This window comes from Hirundo rustica, chromosome 1 (genome assembly GCF_015227805.2).
Source record: "Hirundo rustica isolate bHirRus1 chromosome 1, bHirRus1.pri.v3, whole genome shotgun sequence".
Classification (NCBI taxonomy): domain Eukaryota; kingdom Metazoa; phylum Chordata; class Aves; order Passeriformes; family Hirundinidae; genus Hirundo; species Hirundo rustica.
In genome coordinates this window covers 139,849,038-139,869,906 of record NC_053450.1, presented here as the reverse complement: position 1 = coordinate 139,869,906, position 20,869 = coordinate 139,849,038, and the positions used below count along the sequence as shown (strand labels likewise).

Genomic DNA, 20,869 nt, shown 5'->3' with positions numbered 1-20,869 from the left:
GGTACAGAACATGCCACCAAGGTTCTGGCAGCACACTTTGAGGCTATCCCAGCAGGCACATTCCTATTCCTGCTACATGAACTCATGGCTGCTTGTTCTGAAGAACTGAAGCAGTGTGTAGCTGTGCCTTCACCTCCCATTGGAGGCTCCTGGTTCTGCACAGCACACACACCGTTTGCAGTGTGCAAAGGGTGAGGAGGGGCAGCCACCCGTCCCAGGAACCAAATCCTTCTCATTGGCACTTAGAGGGGGAAGACAGTAGGTGAAGGAAAACAAACTTGGAGAACTCGTTCAGAGATGACATTTAACTGCAGTAACTGCTCACTTGTGCCTCAGATGTGTCCACTTTCTTCTGAGTGTCCGGAAATTCTGCACTGAAACGACGGACACTTTGGGGAATCTGTCCATTTGACTGAACAGTACCTGTAAAAAGGAGAGGAGCCAGCGGGAAGAGAGTGTTATGTTTTTGTGATATTAACCAGATCAGGGAATACCCAACTAAGAAAAAGGCTATAAAAATTTCTTTACAACTTCCACAAGGAAACACTTTATACAGGGTTTTTATATTTAACTCAGTAAAATCTGTTTTCTACTTCAAGCTCATTTTGTGACTTTTCATATTCAGTTCATTACTTAATGAAAACTAAGTACCTTACATTAAAATACCAGTGTTTCATAACAGCATTTTGAGGTTTGCAGCATGCTGTAGTATTACTACATTCCCGGTTTTTATTGCTTTTTTTTTTGGTATAATTTAGGCTAAAGACTAAATGCACCATAGTTTCATATCAATCAGTCATAGGAGTGGAAGGTCTGAAACCCTACAGAGGGACTGATCCACTCTCTTTAGTAAATGAGCTGAAGCATCTCCCCAGCTCTGAAATATCTGCCCCATTTGGAATCACAAAGATCTGTGAACCTCACTACGTTCTCAGATTCATGCAGATCTAGAAGCTGGCTGAGTTAAAGCTCTGCAAAATATCTGCCCACCATTTCTGCTTGTGCAAGGGATATGCATAAATAACCCAGTACTGTCAAATGGAGTAAGTGAATGTGAGACCAAAGAACAAATTTCCAATTTTAATTATAAAAAATCCCCTGCCCCTGTGTAGTCTGATGAGGATTAAATACTCTCTAGTTTAGTGTAGCATTTTTGAAAGTTGTATGTGTCAAAGTAGTAGACAGTGTTTGGTGCCTAGAGACTTACATTTGCAAACTTTAATGACTGCTTTAGCTCTATTATAATTTACAGTTCTGAGATCCAGTAAAGTTCCACTCATGTACTTCTCGGATATTAGTGAACCCTTAGCTGTCTACAGTGTAGACTAAGCACAACAACGGCTTTAATCTTAATGTATACTTTACTGATCAGCAAAGAGGTTCCAGGCATGTGATAAGAAATAGAATATTTTTACTGCCATACCTGCAAATCCCATGACTGGCAGAGAAGTAAGACAAACTTTGCAGTGTGCCTAATTTATTTAGGCTATTTAAGCTTCAAAGGATGACAGAAGGTGGTCTAACATCCTTAGGTTTTATGCTTGTGCCTGCATGTTATTCAGCATATTTAATCCAAAGTACCATTTGGATCATTCAAACTACAATCTTGTGTTGAAGGACTAACATGGAAGTCAACAAAGAGATAAAACCAATCTTGTGTCTCTCCTTCCTCAGTGGAAGGAGATGTAAATCCCTGGGTTCTGTGGCCCAGAGGCATTATGCTCCCTAAAGTAGGGCAAGTTTCTGTCTCACCTCCCCTTGTCTGCTGTTCTTAGCAGACCAGGAATTTGGTTTTCACACTGCTCAAAGATGTTGCTGCCCTCAGTCTGAGATTTAATTAAATGAAGGAGAGCAGAGAGATCCACTCTACCACTCTAGTGCAAGGTATGGTGTTCTACTTGGCAAAAATGATGTAACAGAAGGCTGGGACATGGTAATCTGTTTCTTCTTCTGGTAATGTATTTCATAAATTATGCAGGACTTGAAAGCAACACTTGATACATCATCTCCTGCCAGCCAGCTAATGGACTCCCAGACAATATAGTATGTGAGCCCATGCATTCTATTATTAAGATTTATTTTTAATTTAAATGTAGTATTCTTTACAAGTTAATTTCTTTAAAATTTTATAGTGAATTAGAATTTGTTCTAAGAAAAAAAAAAAAGGTAGTCCAAATAATGCAAAATATAGATACCCAAATGCAAAATATTTATCCTTGTAGCGATAAGGAACATCTGCAAAAAGCAACATCTTTCAAACATCATGATATTGTGCAGGACCACTACATACACTGATTTTTTTAGTGTTCAAAGGCACACAGTAAGGCAGAGAGGGAAACAACATATTTTGACTGAGATGCACCTGGGATGCTTCAGAGTCACGGACTACACAGGTCAGGGTATATGTGAACATACCAATGCTGGTTACAGCAGTGTAGGGAATAGTGGCTACATGGTGAGAACCAAAGTTTCACCTGCCTTCCTTGGCTGCCACTGAAGTTAACAGAGTACAGCCCCTGCCCAGTTCACACAGGAATGTAGTTTTCCATAGCAGATTTTAGCCTATACTCAAGTCAGCCGGTACAAATGGCTATGGAGCCATCTGAAAACAGAAGTGAACATACTTTGTTCCATTTCCAAAACACTAACCAACTGCCCACAGTTAGGCAGTTCTAGTAGCATAGTCAGGCCCCAGGTTTTATACAGGGCAGCTGTGGCAAATTTAAGATACCCAGAATCACAGTGACTTGCCTCAATTACAACACTAATACCTTTGGTGGTATTTCCATAGAGACAGTATACATGACTAAAACCTTTCCAGACTACTTAACCATTTAATGCAATCCATTAGTTAAAATTAGCAGTATATTCTATAGAACACAAGCAGTGTTCCCAGATTCTAGTCAGGAGCTGAAGTCACACAGATGTATATACAGCCTTTATAAGGCCTCAGTCCTGCCCATATCCAGGACAGATGGCAGCACCAGCATGGAGCTCCCCTGGCCAGCCACCTCTCTACTGCTGTCAGCACCTGAACACAAATTTTTCACTGTAAAATCCACCCTCACTCAAGTAAACTTCCTCCTGTCAAGGGCTGATGCTGACCTGATGCCAGGCACCCACAAAAGCTGTTCACTCACTCCTCTCTGCAGAAGAGAGAAAACTTTACAAACGGTTCACAGGTTGAGATAAGAATCAGGAGAGAGCACTTAACAAACACCATCAAGGGCAAAACAGGCGCAAGTTAGAGATATAAAGTGCATTTATTACTAACAAAACCAGAACAGGATAATGAGAAGTAAAACAAACCCTTAAAAACACCTTCCTCCATCAGAAACCTCCCAGATCTCAAAACACTCTGTTACTGGGTCTCGCCATGCCAGACGTGTATTTATTAACATGATTTGACTCCAAGGAATAGGAGGAGCACCACCCTCTATCCATGTACTCAAAAAGGTGAACTGAAGTCCTAGAGAGGTATTTGACTTGACTACATGAGAAGTCCAAATATTAACTGCCAACAGTGGTTTCAACTTTGCCTGCTTTATGACAGTAAGTACTTGGCCAGCATGCCTTTCCTAATAAAGCATATCGTAAGCATGCAAACTAAAAATAGTCATGTAAGTTACAGCTAGTGTCATGCACTGTTGTACTGGTATCATGATTAGATCAGTAACAGCAGTGTGATGAAGCTACTGGAAAAGTGAGGTTAGAAAATAACGCAATCCTTTCTTACTCTTGTGTCCCAACAACCACATTGTCACCATGCAAACAAGTGAGAGGCTAGGACAGAGAGTGGCTCACCCTATAATAATCTTTCTATAATGATCAAACTCAGAATATCCCACTCACCCCTTTTACTAATTGGAAGAAAAACTCCAATACAGCCAGTGTAGAGATGGGCAAACAGAAAGTTTCAAGACATGGATCATCAGTCTGTAAAACGTAGATGGAGGATAAAGGATTCAGATGCCAACAGAAAAATGCCTTATTAAGTTATGCAGATTTAAACTGAGCTTCGGTGAACTTTCCCTGTATTCTCCAAGTTCTAAGTGTAAAGTGAGTGCTTTGCTGCTACATTGGCCTGTCTATAAAAAAGACACCTTGCTGGATCCATGGTATAGTTTTCTGAACAAAGACTCTATGCATAAACACTGATGATAATAGAAGGGGGCAATAAATGTGACTCAACTGCTGTGAAGTGTCAGTACCTGCTGATGAGGATCCTGCAGGGGCAGTTGGTTCCACTGCTTTTTGATTCGTCCACCGAGAGGACAAGCCAGCTTTCTTCACTGCACATTTGTAATTGTCATAAAGCGTCTTGCCATACTGCAAAAGAAATCAAAACAATAACATGAAGTTGACATAGGCTTGACATAGGCCAAGCGTTCGTTTTGCTCTCGAACAACTTTTCTGACCCCGTTTCCTCCTACTTAGCTTTGTCAAAAAGCATTTTTCTAGAAGTAGTGGGCCCTTTTCTGTGTAGGTGGAAAGCACAATAAAACATGACCAAACACAGTCCTACTGATATCATTCTTACATATCATGTTTGTTTCAGTGTCTGTGAACTTCTTGAAACCTAGCTTAAAAATCAACTGTTCTCAGTATCTTTTCCCAGGTATTACTTGGAGACTTGAGACACTGAATCCCAGGCACTACAGCAAACAGCTCTGTCAGTGTAAGACACCGCTAATTTTATGTTCACCCCACACCTTTTTTATATGCCAACCTGCAGTGAAACTGTCAGGAAAAAGCCCAAGCTAACAGCTAAGAGGAATCTGTATGGGAAAATACAGCCAATACCAAGGCTATGTATAAATCCATATATCTTAATGTTTTGTACAAAGAAAAACTAGGCTGTCGATTAGGATCTTTTTGAACAGAGTGAGGCAGATAATTTGGGTAGGACTGTCTGAAAAATGTCACAGCTGGACTGACCAGAGTTTGTACTTTAGCCACAGCATATTATTATTGAGTCAGATAACTGTGCAGTAAGTTTTATGAGTACATGAGTTTTATAGCTATTGTACTCACTCCTGTGTTAATAAGAAAAGCATACTGATAGCTAAGGTACAGGGACATTCAGCAGATCCACCCTCATCGTGCACTTCTGATCTTTGTTTCTATTGTAAAATTAGCATGGATGTCCATTCTTGTCACAGCATTTCCAGCTGAGGTGAGGACAGTCAGTAGCCTCAGGAAGACCTGATTTTACAGAAAACATCTTAAAGTAAATTTACTCTTAATCTCACCTTGGCAATTCTTATTCCTGTTACCCACTGATGCAGGGTTGCTTTATCATCACAGCACAAGTACTTGATATATTGTGACTCCTTTTGAATCTGGGGGTGCTGAAAGATATTAATTTATAAAATAAGACAAACACAGAAATTAAATCGCTATATGAAAGTCTAAAGGCGCCACACAATGACCCTGTGAAAACACATAATGAAGATGATTTGAAAAAAAAAAAGGCAGCAAAAACAGAGTATAAGAAAATATGAAAAATATGGTGATTATGAACAATACATGAGTTGCCACTGGCAGCTTTTGCTTGAAATCATTTAAATGCATTGTAATATTAATTCAAGGGTTTCAGAAATGTAACAGTGATCTAGAGTTCAATGAAATCTACCGTTGCTCTGGTTCAAGGTCTAACACTCAATGTACAAACACTGGAAGTCTGTTTCTCATTTTGTGGCTTGTCATATGTGAAGGACCAACACTCAACGATGAACATAATTTTCAAAGTGTGAGTTTGATTTGTTTAAGTATAAACTTTCAGCTGAAACAGATTTTTCCTCCTAACTGACTGGTTTTGTTTGGGCTCAATTCTAGCTTTCTTCTTATAAATTCTTATTCTGCTTTACTCTTGCTGTTTTTGCAAAAAATATATATAAAACTGTGATACGTTCTAGATAGAGGATCATTCAAAATCCAGCACCATCAGAAGTATTCTTTTTCATTTGTTTGTACCAGAAACCCTTACATTTTTAAAACCTTTTTTTTTTTCATTTTGCATGGGATTTAGGATCTCTTTCCTTTACTGATCAAGGTAGTATGGGTATGTGTTGACGTACCTTTGCAACCCAAAGACCATCAAAATGCCAGACTTCCTACTTGCCTAGGATTGAACATTCTCTCTAAGACTCTGAAGGAATTTGGTTTCCTTGCTAAAGCAGAGAAGGATGTAAGTCTTTGGTAACATGCATGGAATAACATACTGCCATCTCTTGATATGCAAAGGGAAGAATGGATCCAAAGGAAAAATGCTTCATTATCCCTTATTTATGTGTTCATTTCTATCTATATTCTTAAAAATTTAAGTGCACAGTTAGTGAAATATTGTGAATGCACTAAGAGTAGCTAAATATGCTCTAAGGATTCACTCTCTTTTCAGCCTGTGCAGTTAAAAATTCAAAGCACACCTCCACCTAGCAAGGACACTGGGTTTAAAAGGTGTCATTAAGTCCCCAAAGCAGAGCAATGCTGGACATGGGGAACTCAGCAAGGCCCCTGCCAGCAGGGAGTGCTGCCAGCCTCTGGCTTCATGCAGGTGCCACCTCCTCACAAATATCTGCTGGTAGGTGGGACGTCCTGCTGCAGAGGCCAAACCTGCCCACAGCTGGGTGACCCAAGGGTTCAAAAGCAGAGCCAAATACAGCAGACTTGCTCCTCAGCCACGTGTTCCTTGCTCTTCCCTCAGCACTGCAGACACCAGGCTTCCCTTGCTTGTGCTGACCCAGCTGCTCAAGAGGCCATATTCTGATTTAAAAAAAAAAAAAAAAAAAAAAAAAAAAAAAGGAACTGGTCTGGGTTAAATATAACCCATTTCATCAAGCTGTAGTTTTGGTTTACATGTCTTTAACCCCAGCAGTCCACAGCATGACCTCACATACCGCAAGGCAGTAAGGGACATTGCGGCTTGGGGAGAGAATGAGTAGCAAGGGATGGATGAGAGGATGGGACTGCACAAGCCACTATTGCCGCCAAAGCCCTGTGTCATCAAACTATGGAGTGAGAGGGAACATACCATGGAGATAACTGTGAGGAAGAAAAAAACCAAAGGGATATTACCCTTAAGGGGTCTCACAGTGACAGATGCATCCCTAGGCAGTGCTGCAGGTGTTACAAGTCCTTGCATGTTTGCACTCACCTGCTCACACAGGCCACAGTCTTGGCCATTTTTCTGCAAACACACAGCTGGCCGTCTCGCCTCGACAATGAATACACCAAGTCTGCTTCCACCTCTGGAAGTGCCCGTGGCTACCTTATTCCATTACCTTGCTCTGGGGCACTCCCAGGTTGAGAGCAGGGGACAGCTCACACTGCAAGCCCAGAGGTGCCAGCTCACTGTCACCATGTGCCTTAAGTGTAGAGCAGGAGCTGTGCCCACCTCAGGGACCCTCACCCACCTGGTACACCACTCACACATCACCCCTTCACACAGCTCAACATACAGGGCTGTATCTTGTTTTTATACACCCCTGCCACGTATCAAACTGGGGCAGTAACCAGGCCCCTGAACAAACAGCCTGCTCCAGCTCCCAGCATCTGCCTGTCCTTGTCTCCCACAGCCTCAGAGAGCCTGAATGCTGCTCAGACTGGGCTCCGCTATGCCCACAAATCCTTATTTCCTTCCACTATTTCTCCATTAGGTGATCAAACACGGTGAAAATTAGCAGAGAACTCAGCCTGAACTGTACCTTTAAGAGGGAACTATAAGCAGGCAGGTTTTTGTGTGACAGAGTACATCCTATAGACCTAGGTTAAATTATCACCAATGGAGACAAAAAGACCAGGAGGTGCAAACAAAGACACGGCAACCCGGTAAATTCAGTTCTTCGGGCACTTTTCAACCAGCAAGTAGCAATTTTGGTCCAGTGTGTAAGGTCCTACTGAACCCAGCAGATGGCACCCAAACCTTTCAAAAAGGAAAAAAAGGGATCTTTTCCTTCCTCCTTTTTCATGGTAAATCCATTGCATCTACATATTCCCCCTCCCCCCCCCGCCCCATTTTTAAATACCACACCTACCAGTGTGTCTTTTTATTATAAGAAAAAATAGAAGACTTCCACAATTTTACAAATGGTTCATGCAAACATCTGGAAGAATGTCCACACTGCATAACAAGGCAGAGGAGGTCATGGCATAGAGTAAACTAGGTAATGGTGCTGCACATCCACACAGCCCTGCCACTGGGATCTGCTTCTGGGGCGCTCAAGAGAGGCTGCTGCAGACCTCTCCTCTGGGGCACCCTCTGGAAATATCAGTTTCAAAAGAACACCTATACAGTGTCAGATCAAAGTTCCCTGAACCCAGTATCTGGACTCTGAGAGTGGCCAGAAATGCGGGAAGGGAAAGTACAAGATAAGCATATATGATACTTCCTTCTCTGTATGCTCTCTGTCTACAAAGGGTTTTGGCAATTTTCCGAGACTCATGGGATTTCCCTGTAAATAGGTTCTCTTCCAGGTACTTCTTCAGTTTTTTATTGAGCACAAAGAGAGTTCTGGCCTCCACAACACCTTTTAGCAGCAACATTTGCAAATCTGTCACACAGTCTGTGAAGCACCACCTCCTTCTCTGAACCTGATTGCCACCAGCTTTGTGTAACATTCTTGTTTTGGAAAAGACACGGAATGCCTGACCCCTAGCCACACCTTTCCATGCCACTCCTGAGCCTAGAGATCTGCATCATACTCGTGGCAAGCTGTCTCTCCTCCTCAGCCTATAGACTTCTAGTGTCTTCAGTCATTCTTCAAGTCAAAGTAATTCCTTACCTTTGTCTTGTTCCTCACCCTGTTGCTCCTGCTTGATACTATTGCAAGTTTATTATATATTCTCTTTGACAGGAGAGGACCAGAACTGCACAGGTGAACAGAAACCATGAACTTGTGCCATGGTGAGGCAACATTTGCTGTTTTATCATCTATGTCTTTCCTAATCACTCTTAATGCTTGATTTATATATCTGACAACTACCGAGCACTGAACCTCAGCCTCACAATGGCCTTCCAGAATTCTTCAGTCTGCCCTTTTCTTGATGATCTGAATAATATAATGTCATCAGCAAGTTTCCTCACCTCACTCCTTACCCTGATTATGAATATTTTCAGACTGTGGGGGTCTCACAATCCTGAGAAGTTGAGGGGGAACTGTCAGTGAACAAGGTGACAGGGCCCCTTGCTGGGTAACATGTGAGTTACTTACTGGCTACCCTTTACCCTCTCTTTTGCTGGCTATTGTCTCCACTAGGCAATCTATCTTAACTACTGATACTCACCAGTGGGACCCATTCCAAATTGCCCCAATCAGTTCCTTGATTAAATTACTCCAATCAGCAGCCATGATTAAGTGCACAGTCACAAATATGTGCTGTCAATTAGGGACCAAACTAGCAGGCTGCTGAACCCCCAGCCCTGAGGAGGAAAGTCAGACACCTCATCATCCTGTTTGTTACAGCTGAGAACTGTATTGTCTCTTGTTTTCCAAGAAGCGTCAGCAGCACCAGCTCTTTTTACATGTAACTTTATGAATGGCACATGAAGCTTAAGTCATTACTGGATCCACAGCCTACTAAGGTCAACTGGAAATATCCCCTCACCTCACAAGGGCTTTGGATCAGGCCTGAGGAGGACTGCTCCAGGCTGCCAGTACAGAGGCTGCTCTACAGCAGCTGCCTGCAAGGCCAGACCACAGGAACAAGCACCAAGCTCAGCCCTGAAGGTTTACACCATTCAATATTAGTAGTAACTGGCCCAGATGGAGACATTTGGCTTCCTGTAGCTTTTAGATGCATGAAGCACGCTACTACTGGTAGGAAGGTAATATGTTTCAGCAAAGAGTTGTCACAGGTCACCCACCACACCATTTTCTCACTTGGAGGAACTGTATCATAGTGGAATCGCTTCAGCAGTACAAATGGCAGATGTCTTGGCTCTCAATGTTGACCTTTACAAGCTCAATTTTCCCCTTAAAACTTCACATAAAATCTACTACATAGTGCATAAAAATGGTGACTCAGAACAACCATTTGAAGAAGAACCTAGGCAGCTGGAAGTGCCTGGAAATGCTGACTTGTTATGAAGATCCCTAAACAATTCTATGATTCTGTGGGGACCAATTTCTTCCTTTCACACCTCTGGTGTCTCTGGAGAGTGTTTAGTCTAGCACATAGACATAAGCAGCTGTAGTCACTGCACAGGTCTGGTTTTACTAAACTAGATTCAGAGTCTCTGTAATAACTTCTCTGTGAGACTAACAGAGGTCAACAGCATCGATCATGACAGCTATGTGAGAAATACTGTACTTTAAGGCAAAATAACACTAACCTCAGTATGCCACACCTCACACATAGACACAGATAAATTATTGTGTTATACGGTGCACACCATGTCCTGAAAAGATCATTAAAATCATCTGACAGCAAAGTGAAAGCGTCTTTTCTGGAAAGGTTTAGCACCTTTGCCTTGGAAATATGCAGAATGAATTATGAAAGACAACTGCTTAAACAGAAACAACTCTAGAAGTCATAGTTTAAAAGAAAAGTGGAAATATGCAAGCAGAAAGGTTCTCCAGAATTTTTCTTACATTAAAAAAATTGAATAGTGCTTTGAAATAATATGGACTACAGTGAACTTTCATCTATCGATGTCAAAACTCCTAAACATGATGAATTAGTCACATCATTGAGCCAATTTTGCAGGTATTAAGATCTGAGCATCTCAAACATCAGACTGCAAAAGGATGTGCCTTGTTACATCCAGAGGAGCACTGAAAAGGCTTGGAACAAAGCCCTGTCCCACTGTCTCCTCTGTAAGTATCAAATGTCTAGAGATAAAAAAAGCAGAAGCACTTGAATATAAAGAGTTTGTTTTCTGGAGAGATCTTAAAAAATATTTGTCCACAGATAACATTTTCAGATATAAAGTAAACCCTTTGCCTAAGGAAAAAAAGATAAAACACATCGAAAACTTCAAGAAATGGGAACTGAATGATGTGGTTTCTATGGTGCCTGCCAAAACAAATGACTGAAGGCCATGTGTGCATGAAATTGGAGATTATCCCAATAAAATGTTCTTTTGCACTGCCTTCTTCTAACACTGAAGATGAAAAGTAAACTGAAATTACTCAGGCATCTCATTGCATTCCTTGCCCCAAAATATATGGATCATTACTCATCTCTGAGGCAGAAACAATAGCCAGAAGCATAAAGAATGACTAACTTTGGATCACAAGCTTTGGCTTTTGGCCAAATTTTCACAAAATGCTCAATGCTTTTGGATACCTTTACTACCAATGAACTTGTGCTGTGTCAAACTAGCTTCTCTGAAAAGCTGAGACTCTTCTGGCTCCCATGACCGCAAGTGGAATTAATAGTCAGCACCTTTCAAAAGTCACATTGAAATTGTTCAGATTTGCAATCTGCTATTCATCACGGTCAAATTCGGATGCTATGCACCTCTTGTATGAAGATGATCATACTTTTGAAGATGTGTGAACTCTATGTATAAAAGAATAATTTCCCTATTATAAGGGAATTATTCTTTTAACCTACATTCCTCTAATGACCTGAGGCAAAATTTTTAGGTTATATATATACACACACACACACACACACACACACATATATATATATATATATATAAAAAAAATAGCCATTGTAACCAATGTAGCCAAAGAGGTCTGCTTTATGCTGGAAGCAATATTTTCCAAAGTTATCATATCCAATTTCTCCCTGTCCATTCTCTGTCCCTATTCTCCCCATTGTGTCTATATTAATCTAGCAAAACTGTGCATGTACATGACTGTAATCACACACACCTGAAAGTGTTCTGCAATAAAAAGTATTTCTAGTTCTGCTTTCTCAGTTAATCTAACAATGAATTTACTCTGAAACACTTATCTGAAGCACTCATACTAACACAATTTCCAAACCTTTCACATTAAAAAAAAAAATCTCCTGCTTTCTATCTTTGTTTCCTGCACTAGCCATTTGTTCTACATAGTTGTTATTCGTAGTGTTTTCTATCTCAAACAATGCTAATTCTCCTTCTACCTTTTCAACTGGCATTGTGTTGAATGCATTACGTACATAACTCAGCTTGCATGAAGCACATGGGGTGTGAGGGAGAAGGGAATCAGGAGAAGCTAAATACCAAATTACCTGCTAGAATGATGCCACAATTGCAAACAATCAATTATTTTTGAAAATTTACTTCAAAAATTCTTTGGATCATTAGAAGATTTTTTTTTTTTTTTTTTTTTTTTTTAATCACGGTGCCAAATGATGCCAGGAAAACGTAACTGTTTTGATTGCACAGGAAAATGTATCCAGCTGTAGAAATAGAAGATGATTCGCCTTTGTCTCAGGAAACCAATTTTTTTCATCCTAGATTAATTCAGCACTATGCACCATTACCTCCAGATTACTCAAGCATAACCAGCACCAATAAACTATAATTAAATCCACTCTTTGTCACAGGCACATCAGACAGACTAAACCAGCAAATTTGCATATAGATTACCTTGCTATTTGTCTGCTTTGAAAGATTTTTCAACATGGTGTGACAAAATCAGGTCCTGGATGAGTATGTGTGTGCATACACACACAGAAACAATCCACAAAATAAACGTTATGTTCACAATTTTTGCTCAGTGCAATAGATGCTGTTGCTAGCATGATGAACAGATTCATTTCTTCATGGTGAAATACCTTATTTTTGTGGCTTTCAGTTTCAGAATATGAAATAAATCATTAAAGGTCTCATTTACTTCCACAGCATTTCCCATATAACACAGTAAATAGTGAAAGAGAAAATTTGCAGGGAGTCTAGATTTAAAGCCACACATTTGCAAAGGTGGCTCTGAGGAACCAAACCATTCCTACTTGCTGTGTGCAGTGTGTGAATGTATTTTTGCTGGAAAGGCGAGAGAATTTTGTTCCCTCACCATTGCTCTCCCAGGAGTGGCCAGCACTCTATGCAGGGTAGCAGGGAGAGCTGTGCTGTGACCCTCTCCTGTCCACTCTGCTGGGAACAGAGTGGCAAATCTGAACTTGAGAGATGCAGGTTTGAGCGAGGGTCTTTTTTCAAACTTGGCTGACCTTTCCTCTTCTCTGCATATGGAGATTTCTGTTAGGAAAAGACTCACTTTATCTGCTGTCAAAGAGAAGGGTGGGACCTTTAAATTTATGAAAGCATTAGACTTAGGTTGAGTACAAAATAGGAAGAATCTGCAGGACTCTTTACAGGAGCAGATGTCCAAAAAGTACTTCTTAGAGGCTCTGTTTTTAATATTCTGAGGGTTGTTTGTGTTCTTTCTGGGTTTTGAAATGTGGGACTTTCTTTGATGGAGGAAGGGTTAATGCTCAGCACAGACCCAAGAAGCCACCAGGAAATAAAGCAGTTCTTCAAGCTTTTAGTTGCCCCAAAGCCTAAGGACTCCTGAAATCCAACTCCACCAGAGGCTCTGTGCCAGGCTGCAGTCTTCTCCTCAGGACCCAGCCACACTAGTCCTGGTCTGCTGCACAGGCACAGCTAAAGGTGACCCTGCTCACAGCCACCAACCAGCCAGCTGTGCTCTTTCTGGCTGGTCATAGCTGGGCTTTCTATTGATTGATATGGGGAAGTAGCTGCTTTGTTCTGTTACTGCAGTTGTCTCCTGAATCATCCTGAAAGGAAACTTCTGAATAAGCTCAGCAAAATGCTCCCTGTGTCCCTAGTAAACACCGTGATGTTTAATTGTTTCTGGCACCCCACCCTTTTGCCCGTTATCTGCTCAGTGTCTTGATTATTAACAAATAAGCAAAGCACACCCCATTTTTGTCCTGAGGTATATTATATGCAGTGGGGTGTTGACATAATGTGAACAAATGATACACAAGGAGCACTCACAACACATTGTGCTTCTCTGGCTGTAGATAAGAATACTTATATTTGAGCTAGTTTAGGTGCAGCTCCAATATCCCAGGCTGCAAAACCCACCACAGCGTCAGGCTAAGTATCAAAGCAACCTCCCCATGACATACGTGACCTTGTTGCTACACTAACACCAGCATTAAGTACGTAACCCAGGTATGATCACTGAAGTTGAAATGAAACACCTAGATTATAAAAGAAACCGGACAGGGAGCTGCCAGCTCCTGATGACTGGATGCATATTAGCTGGGACAGGCACTATGACCAAAAATTCACTGCCTCTGGCAAACCCCATACCTGACTGCAGCTGAGGAGAAGAAAGTGGAGAAAAAGCCTACATCCCATTGAGAGAGATCAAAGTAAAGGAACATTCGAAGAAATGTCATGAAAACTTTGAGGCAACGCCCATGTTATTCAGGGCTGTGTCAGACGACCTGAAAAATCTTCTTGTTCTGGCTACAACCAGGTGACCTGGATTGTGTTTAAGATTAGTTACAGTGTTTATATTCTCTTTACATTCTCGGCAATGCCTGGAACATAGATGTAAAAATGGCAGGAATGCTCTGCTCATTCTTAAAACTTTTTCTGAGTGCTCTTCCCTCCATACAAACACACTGCAAAGAAGGCCAAGGCTGGGGGGAGGCAAAAGGAAATGTTTTCTCTTTTCTCTCCACAAATGTGAGAAAAGACCTTCAAAGCAGGAACAAATATTACAAATATATATTATTTGTTTGGAAGGCTCATGATACAGCTGGGGCTGGAGGACAAGAAAGAACACTTCCTTCAAGTTATGAGGCCATATTCAACTCCAAATCAGCCTACCTTACTGGCCATTTGCTGCCATTTGAATGAACAAAGGGCAGGTCCCTGTTCTTGAAGTAAGGATGCCAATAGCTTAACCACTGAGAAATGAATATGGTATTTGTTCAACTCAGTTCTCAAAGCTGGGTAAATACAGCTCTGAACACAACAAGATTTTTCCACCTAGCACAGAAGCAAGGTACTGCTGAAGCTGCTACACCCTTGCATTTCTCCTGTGCTATAAAGTACATGCTGGTCTCTTTGCCTCTGAGCCAGCTGGTTCTTCTGTGATGTTTGAACACAGCAGAGCAAGTAACCTGGCTGATGACTGCTCATTGCTTCGACATAGCAGCTCCTAATGGGGTCCTCAGAAAGAAACAATTCGTTAAAAAATGTAGTGGCAGGCTATTCAAAAACTTCCCAAGTGACATTTCAGCTTGCTGGAGCTAAAATAGGCTTCCAGACTAACCTTTTTCCCCCAAATATTTCCTTTGCTTTACAGCCACCTAAGTGAACAGTTAGCATGGGCTGTGGCTGCTACTCTTTCAGTTACCTCCCACCATTTGTTGTAAGACAGATAATCTTATCCTGCCCTCTGTGGCAAGGCACACATAGGGGAATGGAAGAGCTGTGAAGACACAGCAGAGCCTTGGCTGTGGAGAAATTTCCAACTGGCTTGGACTGAACTGGGCAACTAAATTCCTTCCAAATTACTAGGCTTCCTGTGTAACAAAAATGTTTACTCATTAAATCCATTGCCCTTTGCTCACTGCACCTGTCTGTGAGAATACTGTTATTTCTTCTTGAGGACTTCATTCTCAAAATATGGCAGCATGAGAAATATCTCAAGAATGATGGTTTGTTTTCCTTTGATGTGTCAGGACAAGCTTCTCCCAGCAAGAGAGAGATTTTCTTCTGGGAGACTTCCATATCAAACCAGACAGGACAAAAATGTGACTAAGTGTGATAAATGGCTCAGTGTTACTGTCCACACACTTTTGTGTCACCAAGGATCCAATCAGAGAGGCTGACATTTAACTTTGCTCTTTCCCTCAGCCCACAGATCTCAAGATGTATTACATCCTCAGCTCCAGCCTCGTAAGGTAGGACGAAGATACGAGAGATTTCAGCAGCATGGCTTTAAAAAGTAGAACTAATACTCTATTTATATAGAGAATTCAAATTAATGTGCAGAAATTATGATAAATATTAGACTCTCCACTCCGCTGCCCTCAGAAAGCCACCCTAAGTGGGAGACTTTCACTCCTGAAACAACAGAAGATATTAAGATATCAATATTTGCCTGTACTTCCTGACCAACTCCAGCACTGCAAGTCAGCTAATAAAAAAAGCCAAGTCTGAAACTGAGTGGGTAAAGAATCTACCAAATGATGATTTGTACCAATTAAAATGAAGAACAACCACTGTAACATAATCTATTCATCACTAAGTTACATTGTTCAGGAATAATTACTGATACAATGTATTTTCTTGTGTACTGCAAACACATTTTAGAAGCATCAGAACAAACATGATTTGCTAAGTAGGTTTCATACATGTATAAATCTATTACACATAAAGCTTTCCAGTGTGAGCTTTTGATCTTGTTCTTCTCATTTCACATTGAAGGTAGAGCACTAACATCACACATGAAGTAAAGCCAAGAATTTCAGTTGAGGTGTGATTTTTTTTAGTGTAAATAGCATACCTCTTTTCGGAAAAGATGGCAGTAAGCCCAGAAAGTTTACCTAACTATTGTGAACAGTTAAACACATTGCTACATACATTCAAAAAGCATGCTTTTATTTTCATCTGAAGAGAATGTGAATAACTGTTATTAAATTAGTCAGATAGTTCTTAGACCAGTCATCTGTTTAGAAAATCAATTTCCCCTTATTTTTTACATCAGCTCTCTTTTTCCTTTTTTTGTTTTCATTAGAGGTTGTACTTTTCAGAAGCAGTGTTTACCTGTTAACTTCTGAAAGCTCACCTGTGTTTCTTGTAGCATGTTTTGTGGAGGACTATAGTATTAAAACTGTTCATCTGTGTTAATTAGCTACATCTGTCTCAGAAAATAAATCTGTGTCTATAAACCACTTCTGCTTGGCCATATGTAAATTAGGCTAGCAGACATTTCAGAACTGAATAAAAAAGTGCTTTAAGTGTGCAACTACAGGCAGATTATGTGATACTGTGACATCTGATGTGAATGTTTCCTGTACTTTTTTTTTTTCTGAGATGGCAAGATACTGTGTTTTCTAATACTTTGTTTGCACTGCACACCTATAAAAAGAAAAGCAGCAACAAGATTATCTTCTCTCTTGCACACAGTGATATGACAGATAGCAAGCAAGGCCAAATTACTGCAACCTCAAATCTTCATTTCTGCCGTCTGAACTAGGTGAAAAGTATGAGCTTCTTTTCCTTTCCTGAAAGGAATGAAGAATTCCCAGCCTATCTGCAGTGCTATTACATGGAGAGGCAGCAATGAGATACTTATTCAAGAACAAGCATTAGTTTTCATAAGTGGATGAGCATGTATTTTGCCTTCCTGCTAGAAATAGCTGTGCAGTAAAATATGACAAATGAAATGCCTATTCCTGCAAAATTTTGCATCTCAGTTCAAAAAGCCCCTCAACAGGTATGAGTACACCAAAAAAAAAAAAAAAAAAGCAGACATGCTTTTTAGTGTATAATCCACAGTGCTTGTGGCATCAACATTAGGGGTTACCAGACTTTTCATCATACATCTGCCATGGGTGTCATCTGCCCAAACGTGTCCAGTCACCTGAACAGCCAGAATATTCAACCCTGTTTGAAGACAACTTTAGGATGCAGTGTAGACATATACCACAAGGCTATCAGTAATAAAATTAAGGTTCTAAATGTATGATAACAATGAAGCAAAGAAGAAATTACACACAATTTTGTAGAATTTACTCTATCTTATCAGGATCCTTGGAGATTCAAATTTAAACACGTTTGCATATAAAAGAAAATGTGTGACATTTGCAGAACTTTTTTTTTTGTACATTACCTTTAAGACAAAGCAGTGATCTGTAGGTGCCTTATATTTCACTTTGTGTTGATAACCATAGTACACATTCACATTCTCAAACTGAAGGAAGCATGCCAGATCCCGTGATGTCTACAAATGAAAACCAAGCCCATTATTGTTAGAACAAATTGAATTTTGATGTGAAGCTCATTAATAGGACCTTTATCAAGTGCATGAATACCAATGATTTTTATTCCTGTAACTCTCATTAGGCTACTGAAAAAAACCAAGGATTAATTTTAAGTGTCTGCTTTCTTAAAATAAAAATTGAAGAGGGTCAGTACATATTATGAATGATCTATAACATAGTTCAACATTTTGCTCTTGTTCTGGTTATGCTGTGCTTCATTGCTTTGTGTGGAGATTTTAGCTTATGTATAATATGACCAAAGAGAACACCAGAGTAATAAACCACACCCTTAAAATTCTGAGTGGAGAAAGAAGGTTTGGGGTTCTAAACTGCCTTGAGAGCTTGTTTTTCTTCTGTACATGTAACAAACAAACTCTCATCAGGAAATAAGCATGCATTTAATCTGTTTTGCTTTGAATTTCCTCAGATTTCCTGCAATCATTCCACTTCTGTTTATCATAACATTTGCTTGTTCACTTGTTACTCTCGCAATATATTGCTAGAGTAACACTGTTTCTGTTGCTGGCATGTTTCTCAGTGATGAATTCTGCATACAGTTACTTTTGCAATCCTTTGCATGGAAATGCAAAACGAGCCATTTTACACGGTCACTGTTGGCTAAACTGAGAAATCAGGAAGTTGTGGGGGAAAAAAAGTGAAAATTAAACAACAAACCACAAGCTCCCCCTAAAAATGGGGTACAATATGAGGGTATGTTATGATATACATATGATGGTTCTTTTCTGCTGTTCTCATTCTTGATGATATTTTCATTACAATATACCCTTGAGTCAGCCTTATTTACAATTTGGGTTTGCAAGTAAGATTTGTGGGGAAACACTTCCTGCAAGATGTAGAGAGGGCTTCTCTCCCTCTCCTGTCTTCACTGCAGCTGATGATGTCAGAGATTTTGTCAGTGAGTGTGTGGACCTCGGTTTTTCAAGTATCTTAAAGTTCCTAAATATGCTCAGATCCATCCAGTGTAATGAGTTGTTCCTTTCCTTTTGGAACCAGGCAGTAGTGATTAAGACCAATATGAATGCAGTTGCTATTATCTTCTGAGGAACAGATTTTTATGCAAGGGACAAAGGTTCTTATTGTGAGTATTTATGCAATATTAGCATGACATAGCAACGCTAACATGACAAAGCAACACAATTAACAGGAATAGATGTTTTAATTATCTGTAATTCTGATGCTTTTGTTTTGCAACCCTGTCCATTAACAGCACGTTTTTGAATGGGATGTAAGTAGAGTAATGCTGAAGAAAGAAATTAAGACAACTGTGCTGACTGGTGCTGGTTTGCTAACAAATAAACCTGAAACAAAACCCATCACAAGCATGTATGTAAACTTATCTGAACGTGCCCCTGTACTTTCACCTTCGCCATGTATTTTACAGACAGCACAAAGTGCCAAAGGTATGCCAGATGTCTTTGCTTTTTTGTAACAAGTGAAAACAGGAATATATATGATGAATTTTAAAACAGCTGCAGCAGCTGAAAATACTGTTGTCTGCAAAGTGTTTGTTTCAGAAACAAAGAAAGACTACTCTGCCCACAACTGAATGATGTGGGCACGGGCACTTTTCACGCTACCCTGACAAGGGATGAACTCTTGTAATTGAAGGGCTTTAACTGAAGAGCTCTACTGAATTCTACTGCAGTGCTTTAAGATGTTTAACACTCACTGCATCCTGCTCATGTCCCAGAGATTACTGTCTCCACAACAGACATCTGTACCTCATCCTCAGCTCTTCCAATACAGACTGCAGTAATCACTTAGATCACTATTAAGCACAGATTTGAGCTAAGAGGCTTGGCTTTCTCTGGGATGGCTAAGACAGGGGCATAGGCATTCTTTTGCTGATGGCTGTTACAGATGCAGGAGCAAACAGATGATTGTGCTACCATTTTAAAGAGCTGTGACTTCTCCTAAAGAACTAGATTCTTGGTGGTAATATAGTGACTTGACACAATTCCTAAAAATGCTCAGTTACAGGCTGCTACACAGGCTGTAATGACAAACAGGCAGTAAAGTGTTAAACACCTGTTACAAGGGGACTGCTACAAGCTGTTTACAGCCTATCACCTGAAAAAAGAAAGCACTTCCCTCATTTGCACTATGATGAAAAGTCACTGGAACAGGTATCACTGGATGATGAAAAAGGCTGAGTAACTACCAGTACATGCTTGCCTTGTTTTGGCACTGTACTACTGGTCATTGTTGGAGGCACGCTACAAGGAAATGTCCAAGATGGTCTTTGCATTTGAATACTCTTACATTTTTTCCACCTTGAGCACCTTCTAAATAGCCTTCTGGATCCTAATTGAAAGGATGTTGTGTGTACAACCTGATTTGAGGCATGAAAGACATTATCTCAGGGTCAGGTAAAGTAAAAACAAATTGCTGTAAAAGCAGCAAGGTGATCTGTGTTTCACTGTGGTTCAATTATAAATACAGGTTACTGGGGCAGCAGCACAACATCCAACAACAACATCCAACAACAACAAGAAAAAGATATTTTTTTTCCTTTGTACTGTAGTCAGGAAATAGCATAAGAGTTAAGTTTCAAAGCACAAACCATAACAGTAAAGCTTTACCACCAGCAGCAGCATTTCTAAATATGAAGAACTAGCAGAGCTGTAAGTGGTAACAGAAGTGGTATTCAGAACACAAAAAAACAATATACCACCAGTCCCAGAATCCACTGTTCCACCTCATCACTGTGGAAATGAAAAGCCACAGCTGTATGTGCAATACATCCAGTGCTGACAGTTCAGACTCGTTAAATATTTTGTAATCCTAAAGGTAAGTAAATTTGATTCAGCCAGGTAGACACTTCTGACTCAGCTCTTTCTACACAACGAGTGGTCTTATAAAGCCATAAAAGACACAACACATTCTCTATGTACAGATCACTGTATTAAAAATTACAGCATTTCATGGGCTGCTTACT

The 20,869-nt window shown here is 40.3% G+C and overlaps 1 protein-coding gene across 1 annotated transcript in view; it reads right to left on the bottom strand.

The window, feature by feature from the left end:
• Positions 1-20,869, bottom strand: part of APBB1IP (amyloid beta precursor protein binding family B member 1 interacting protein) — a 63,442-nt gene that overhangs the window by 2,818 nt on the left and 39,755 nt on the right. The window contains exons 10-13 of the mRNA XM_040055668.2: positions 17,760-17,870; positions 5,253-5,351; positions 4,212-4,329; positions 326-423 (exon numbers count right to left, since the gene is read on the bottom strand). Of these exons, the coding sequence (XP_039911602.1) occupies positions 326-423; positions 4,212-4,329; positions 5,253-5,351; positions 17,760-17,870 (426 nt within the window). The remainder of the gene's footprint in view (positions 1-325; positions 424-4,211; positions 4,330-5,252; positions 5,352-17,759; positions 17,871-20,869) is intronic.